This window comes from Scophthalmus maximus, chromosome 3 (genome assembly GCF_022379125.1).
Source record: "Scophthalmus maximus strain ysfricsl-2021 chromosome 3, ASM2237912v1, whole genome shotgun sequence".
Lineage (NCBI taxonomy): Eukaryota > Metazoa > Chordata > Actinopteri > Pleuronectiformes > Scophthalmidae > Scophthalmus > Scophthalmus maximus.
In genome coordinates, this window is record NC_061517.1 from 2,165,001 (window position 1) to 2,172,856 (window position 7,856).

Genomic DNA, 7,856 nt, shown 5'->3' on the forward strand with positions numbered 1-7,856 from the left:
GATATCGATGACAACAATGTCACGCGACATTAAAAGTAGTTAGCTACAGCTAGCTAGCTAGCTAGCTAACTAGTTAGCGTGTGTGTGTGCGTGTGTTTTCTTTTTGACAAAGTATGAACAGTTGGGAGTTTGTTGACATGAATTTTGAATAATGAAATGAAAAGAAGAACTTTCTTAGCTAGCTAACTTTAACTTTCGCCAGCCGGTTGCGCGACCACCACTGTTTTGGTCCCAGATCACACAGGACACACACGCTTCTTGTTCCCTGACTGACCCATGTAGGGTGTGTTCTTTATCCCAGGCACCAGTGTCCGGGTCCGGGTCCAGCATGTGTTCTCTGGCGCTGTTCCCCGCTCCGCTGCCCGACGGACAGACCACTCTGTGCGAGTCCAACAACGAGCTGCTGTCCGGGAGCGACGCCGAGGAGCGACCGAAGCAGGTCCGGTCCACACAGCCACAAGCATCGCTGGGCTTAGTGATGATGATGATGATGATGATGATGTTGATGATGATGTTGATGATGATCATGATGTTGATGTTGATGTTGATGATGATGATGATGATGATGATGTTGTTGTTGTTGTTGTTGTTGTGTGTCTGCTCAATGCGTCTGTACCGAGTCTAGTAATAAAAAAAAGGGTCATGACGAGGTTGTTTTTTTCCTGCAGGAGTTAAGTCCACTGAGTCTGTTCTTCCCCCGAGAGTCTCTGAAGCTGCACAGCCGCACGGAGAGCAGCAGCAGGGCCGCGTTCCTGGACCACTCCGAGACACTGTGGATGAGGAGTGCTGCGGCGTGGTGGGACACACACACACACACACACACACACACACACACACACACACACACACACAACTGCCTGTCCAACATTGGACTTTTTGAGGATTACATTATTAGAGCTGCAACAGTTAGTCGACGACTACTAGATTAGTCTACTATTAACTATTCTGATAATCGATAAATCAGTTGTAAAAAAGTAGTCTTTTATTGGGGATAAAAGTCAAAATTCTCTGATTTCATCTTCTTAAATGTGAATGTTTTCTGGTTTATTTGCTCTTCTGTGACAGTGAACTCAATATCTTTGGTGTGTGGACAAAACGCAACATCATCTTGGAGGTTTTGGGAAACAAGATCATCTTCCACCATTTTATGGACCAAACAACTAATTGATTAATTGAGAAAATAATCGACAGATAAATCTATAATGAAAATAACTGTTAGTTGCAGCCGTAGACATTATCCCTTAAATTTGTTTTCATAATTATTATTAATAATAATAATAATAATAATAATAATAATAATAATAAATTTAATTCAGAGCACTTTTCATTGCTAAAAGTTTCACAGTATCTGATGCTGATTATTGGATATTTGTTGGAGTCCTGTACAAAATACATTTGTTCCATTACACCTGGAGAATATGATTTCAGGCTGAAAAAAGAGTCTTTGTAGCTCCACAAAACTTTATTTATAAAGTAAGTATAAAAGTTGCACATTTGACCTTTATCAAAAAATTACACCGCCTGCGTTTTGGATCATACACTTGTCCACATTGCGATTTCGATAATGTTTCGATGAACTGCCCTACAACATATAAACTACATATACACTGTGTATATATCATATAATATAGGTTTGGTGGTTCGATCCCTCGTCTCTTTGAAGTTTAAGTGTTATTTAAAAGACTGAAGATGATAGACTGCAAGACAACACAATGTATTATCATATCAATAATTTGATTTGAAGATAATTTACGGAACTTCTCTGTCTGTTCCAGGCGGGACAGTGGTTTGACAGGACTGCTGACAGAAATTACCAACTCACATACGGAGGGTATGTGCAACACCACAATCCAATTCTGCTTTTTAAAAAAGCTTCATATCCAGAACTGATCTGCAATAACTCTGCTGTATCTTTTCCTCCTGCAGTTCCTAAGTGTCTGTCGGTGAGTTCCGGCTGCACGCTGGCGTTGCTCCAGTGGGTCTCGTCTTTTCACGGCTCCTTGTTTCCTCATCTCACCGTGAGTTATTTTTTCCTGCTAGTTAAACTCACTTCCTCTAAAAAAAAGTGTGTTTTGCTGCTTATTGTTCCTTCACTTGTTGATGTTTGACCTTAACTGTGCAGAATGATGAAATGTTTTTTAGAGGGTGACTCGGGAAGACTGCTTTCACCTTAAATCTGAGTTTAAGACATGTAGGGCTGCAACTATTGATTATTTTCATCATTGATTAATCTGTCGATTGTTTTCTCCATTAATCGATTAGTTGTTTTGGTCCACAAATGGTCAAAAATGATGATGATGACGATGATGTTTTGTTTTGTCCACACACCAAAGATATTCAGTTAAGTGTCATAGAGGAGCAAAGAAACCAGAAAATATTCACATTTAAGAAGCTGAAATCAGAGAATTTAGACTTTTTTTAAAGTTAAAAACTACTTGAACTGATTAATTGATTATCAAAATAGTTGTAGATTAATTAAGTAGTTGATTACTAATAGACTACAAAAAAATGTCTGGAGGAATTTTTAAATACATTGTTGACAGCAAAGCTCTTGATTATTATTCTTATTATTATGTCCTTTGTTGCCATTGTGTGTTTGATCTGTTTGTCATTTTGTTCCACAGTTGAGCAGCGAGGACATGATCGCTGAGTTCTCACAAGTGCTCAACTGGTAAGTGCCAATTTTAATAGCCACTGATTAAAAGCTGAATTTATTATGACATAACCAGTGATGTGTTTTTGACATGTGACAGCTCCACGTTCTCTGCTTTATTCACCTTCTGTGTTGCCAGGTCTGACTGTGTGGTGCGAGCCTTTGCCTGGCATCCTCACACCGATAAATTTGCTGTCGCGCTGCTGGACGACTCCATCAAGATCTACAACCCCAAAAGGTTCACGATGACCCATAACTACGATCTGAAGACGACAGAGCTCAAAATCACAGTCTACACTTCATATCTGCCATTAAGACATTATAAGCGGTTCAAACCCCGACAGGGGCAGAACTAGATGCCAGATGACAAAATTAGTTAACAGAAATATGAATATAACTTTTGAAATTCTTACTTCTCAACACAAAATTTGGTATGCCGCCTTAAAGTATTAAAATACTAATACCTATTATAAATGAGCAACATTGGTCGAAAAACATGCCCGCTACTAGCCAAAATGTGTTCACAAAAGGGCGGGTCTTAGAGGAATATTGGGTACAAGTCTTTAACCTTTTGTCCAATCATCACAAATCTTGGTACATAACTTACAGCTGTGATTAGCTACAGTTCTACTTAAAAAATTTTTTTGACCAACCTATAGGGGGCGCCACAAACATGTAATTCTTTTGAACTTTGACACCCACCTATACATTAAATACAGAGACAATCTGTCAAATGATTATGGCTCAAAGCGTAGCAGGGTAAGATGAAACTGTCCAGCCACTCACTCTTCTTCTCTCGTCAGCGCCACGACTCCCACACTGAAGCACCGTCTGCAGAGGAGCGTGGCCGCGGTGCAGTGGAAGCCGCTGTGTGCGTCCGCCTTGGCTGTCGCTTGTCAGAACTGTGTACTGGTCTGGCACGTGGATCCCTGCTCGCTGTCGACCAGGTACGTAAAGAAAACACTGAATTCAGGAGTCTGAGAAGTTATTAAAAAGTTATAAATTTCATTCGTTCAAAGCGTTAGTGCTCGTCTGCTCTGGGCAATGATAATAGTTATAACTTTTCTCCGAATGTGATTGTTGGACGGTTAGAAGACGTCACATGCCTGTAAACTAAAAGTAGGATTTTAGCAAAATCCCGCTTAAATCTCTTAAGTATTTTGATAATTATTTTTCCCGTTAATTATCCAACATGCCAAACATTTGCTGACTCAAGCTTCTCACATGTCGGATACAGAGCTTCTCTTCATATAATACGACAGTAAATATTACTATCTTTGTGTTTTTAACTGATGGTTTGGACAAATTAAGAAATTTGACGACAACTTTTAAGTTATGTCTGTTTTTTCATTACTTTTTACTACTTTAAATAATCAATGAATCAATGATCAGCAGATTAATCACTAACAAAAATAAAAGTTAGATTTTTAAAAATATTTTTTAGTAATTAATAAATAATGTTTTCTAACTGTCTGTAATGGTTTTCGGTCATTTGAATAAACTGCAACTCTGTTGTATTAAAAATAAATTCTTTGATTTAACTTGATGAATCCTGCAGAATATAGAAAACTCTCTTACTGTTGCTCTAACTATTGTATGTTTTCTCCTCCATGACACGCGGTGGATCTTCCCTTCGATGCCTCCAGGCCGTCGTCGGGGTGCGCTCAGGTTCTGTCTCATCCCGGTCACTCCCCCGTCACTTCCATCGCCTGGTCTCCCAGCGGGTCTCTGCTCGCGTCCGCCTCGCCGATGGACACAGCGGTGATGGTGCGAGGCAAAAACACTTCCTATCGAGTTGTTGAACAGTAGTTAAAGGGGGGTGTCGTTGTACCTTTGACATCCTTGTGTGTGTGTGTGTGTTTCAGGTTTGGGATGTAGCTGCAGAAAGCTGTGTGCCACTGCAGCGGGTCGGAGGAGGCGGAGTCACCTTCCTGTCCTGGTCCCCTGACGGCAGCCACGTCCTGGCCCCCACACCTTCTGCCCTGTTCAGGTTAGAGATAAATACCCAGAATCCCATTTGTCCAGCTACCTTCCTTCTGTCCCTGTCTCTATCCGTGTTGACCTACATTCGCTTATTTTTTTAAATCAAAAATGTGTAACTCTGCCCGTGATATTTGTGGACATTTGCTACTCCCTATATTATAAAAGTGGCCCAGTTAGTTCCCATGAATATTTACGAACCTGTGAGTAGAGAAGCAACAGTTAATCAGAACTATCTATCTATCTATCTATCTATCTATCTAATCTATCTAATCGATTAGTAATTGACTACTAAATCAATTGCCAACCATTTTGATAATCGATTAATCGGTTCAAGTAGTTTGAAATAAAAAGAGTCTTAATTCTCTAATTTCAGCTTCTTCAATGTGAATTTGTTCTGTTTTCTTTGCTCCTCTGTGACATTAAACTGAATTTCTTTGGTGTGTGGACAAAACAAAACATCGTCTTGGGGTTTTGGGAAACACAATCAACATTTTTCACCATTTAACGACATTTTATGGACCAAACAACTAATCGATTAATCAATAAAATAATTGACAGATTAATCGATAATGAAAATAATTGTTAGATGCAGCCCTACATGTGACGGATTAGTGGCTCAGTCTGGAGTTTAGCAGATGTCATCAGCGTTGATGGAAAGAGTCAAAGTAATGTTTTATGTCTTCAGGGTTTGGGAGACCAGGATGTGGACCTGCGAGCGTTGGCCCTGTGTGAAAGGGCGTTGCCAGGTGAAAATGCTGTAAATAGGTAACAAAACATTTTTACATGTTGTATTTATTGAAATAATGATGAGTTTGTGTTTGTTAGTCCGGCTGTTGGAGTCCAGACGGGAGTCGACTTCTCTTCACCGTGCAGGGAGAGACGGTCATTTACGCTCTGACCTTCACTGACGCACCAGGTTCACGTCACAGTCTTTTCTTTTAAAGATTTCTATGAGAAAGTTTTGGAGTTTTTTTCTGTTGGTCGTGTATTTTGTAGCTTGAATCTTTATCATCATCGTTATTCAGCAGGCATCTCTACGGGCACATCCAAAGGGCCCCAGGCGGCAGCTGTGGTGGCCGACCTATCAGAGACCTCCTTCAACACAGCACACGGGGACGTCATGTAAGATATTTACACTAAATCACTCACTGGCTGTATATTTTAAAATAAACGGGAAGACGGCGTGAAGCACCTGGAAATATTTATCAAAGCTTCTGAGCTTCTAATCTTTGATTTATCTCAAATATAACGTTGGAAGATTAATTAAGTACAGGTTATTAAATACCCTACTTAAAGGGGCAGTAATCGTTTTTGGGAGAAAGCTTGTCTCTCCCTTTGTTGTTGATGAGGAAATATTTGCAGATATTTTTTACAAAAATTGTATTGGATTAAAATGGATTACTGCCCCTTTAAGTACAATGTTTGAGGTATTTGTACTATAGTTACTCGTTGCCTTTCAGATTAAGATTATAAGACTCATAGAATGTGATCCATTTTTGTTGATCAGAATGTCCAACAGCTTTTGCACTACCACCAAATGCAACATTTAAATTTTGCTCATACATTAATGCCTCAATAGAAATGATCCAATAATATGAAAATTGAAACAAGTGAGTACTCGATACTTTAAGTAAATTTTGTTCCCAAATACCTAATATGTACTTTTTGTTTACTAACACAAGAGTATTCTTTATACACCGTCTGTTACTGGTTTTCATATTTCATATTTTTTCTGTGTTGATTTATCTTCCAGTGTCGGTGGGGAGATCCAGTCTCTGGCCTGGGATCCGAGAGGGGAGCGGCTGGCCGTGCTTCTGAAAGGTCTCTCACTTTTCTTCTCGTCACCTCAGTGAACCCTAATCATCAATATCATACGACCGGAGTCATATTTATTATTCGATTTTAAATAAAACTCACTGTGCGATCTGCTCTCTCAGGTGATCCGCAGGCGGCCGACCGGCCCGCGATCATCGCTGTGTTCAAGACGAGAACCAACCCCGTGTTTGAGCTTCTGCCGTGGTTTGTACTTTTTATGTGCGGTTACTTATAACCATATTTCATATTTTGTGAAGCTTTAGTAAAAGCTCGAACGTATTTGCATTACCCCAGGGCAGTATTGCAGTTAGAAACATATTTGTGCACTAAATATTTCTCGTGTTTCCCCGGTTAGTGGTTTTGTTCAAGGGGAAGCCGACGCAGAGCCGAGACTGATGCAGTTCCACCCCAGTTTCCAGCACGGAGCTCTGCTCACTGTGGTGAGTCTTTAACCATAAACCCCCTGGGACAGACGTTTTTTAATAAAGTGTTCACACCGAACCTCTGTGATGCTTTTACCCAGTTAGTATGTTTAGTTTGGACTGGTTGAAGAGAATCTAAGCGACACCTCAAAGATGAATCTGTTAGTTAATCCATCTGAAAGCAAAATGACCAACAAAAGGATTTTGTAAAACAAAACAAGGGTTTTAAAATTAAACAGCCAAACTACTAATAAATCCCTCTGCAGTTAGTGTGAACTGTTTAGGAAACAAATCTTATCTCTTGATCAATGATCCCACAGTAACAATCCAGAATATTAGACGTCTTTGCTTTGTCATCATTCATAATATTTAGTCAAATAACACTAATACTGCCTATAATCAGTTATGTATATATATACTGTGAATTACTTTAAAATTATTAAATAAGTATTGAATAATGTTCTATGTGGAATAAAAAGGTATTTAAAACTCTGTTGCATTAATAAACCAGCCTGGCTTCTTGCTCAGTGACGTTTCATCTCTCTGTTCTCAGTGTTGGTCGTCGGGGAGAATTACCCACGTACCTTTCTACTTCCTGAGCGCGGGCGTCCCGCACTTCGGCCTGAGCGGTAGTCCGTTACTGCCACGGCCGCAGGAAAGGTGCTCTGCCTTGGCCAATCAGTCGCTCTTTACGGAGATGATCTCTTGACCGTCAAGCACCTTAACTCACACTCACACATACACACACAAAAGTAATTTTTGTTTTTAATGAATTGTTAATAAATGTGTAGAAAAAAAGTTCTTGACATACGACTGGTTTGCTATTTTTTATTTTTTTTTAATTCTTTTTTTTGTTAACCAAAGAGACGTGATGGTGAGGTCACGGTGAAATGTGGAGTTTATGCTCCGGAGATGAAATATTTGCACATGAAGTTAAAATAAAAACTCCACTTGTAGAAATGAAGGAGCCACACGATTGGGCC

General features: G+C 39.7%; 1 protein-coding gene across 1 annotated transcript in view; it reads left to right on the top strand.

Moving 5' to 3' along the window:
- The window catches only part of aaas (achalasia, adrenocortical insufficiency, alacrimia), a 7,859-nt gene extending 180 nt beyond the window's left edge, over positions 1-7,679 (top strand). Inside the window, exons 2-17 of the mRNA XM_035644851.2 lie at positions 302-439; positions 669-796; positions 1,776-1,831; positions 1,927-2,018; positions 2,625-2,671; positions 2,793-2,891; positions 3,457-3,600; positions 4,300-4,420; positions 4,519-4,643; positions 5,322-5,382; positions 5,462-5,552; positions 5,662-5,758; positions 6,390-6,457; positions 6,574-6,655; positions 6,807-6,891; positions 7,427-7,679. Coding sequence (XP_035500744.1) covers positions 329-439; positions 669-796; positions 1,776-1,831; positions 1,927-2,018; positions 2,625-2,671; positions 2,793-2,891; positions 3,457-3,600; positions 4,300-4,420; positions 4,519-4,643; positions 5,322-5,382; positions 5,462-5,552; positions 5,662-5,758; positions 6,390-6,457; positions 6,574-6,655; positions 6,807-6,891; positions 7,427-7,582 — 1,563 coding nt within the window. The 5' untranslated portion in view covers positions 302-328 and the 3' untranslated portion in view covers positions 7,583-7,679. The remainder of the gene's footprint in view (positions 1-301; positions 440-668; positions 797-1,775; positions 1,832-1,926; positions 2,019-2,624; positions 2,672-2,792; positions 2,892-3,456; positions 3,601-4,299; positions 4,421-4,518; positions 4,644-5,321; positions 5,383-5,461; positions 5,553-5,661; positions 5,759-6,389; positions 6,458-6,573; positions 6,656-6,806; positions 6,892-7,426) is intronic.
- The last annotated feature ends 177 nt before the right edge of the window (positions 7,680-7,856 follow it).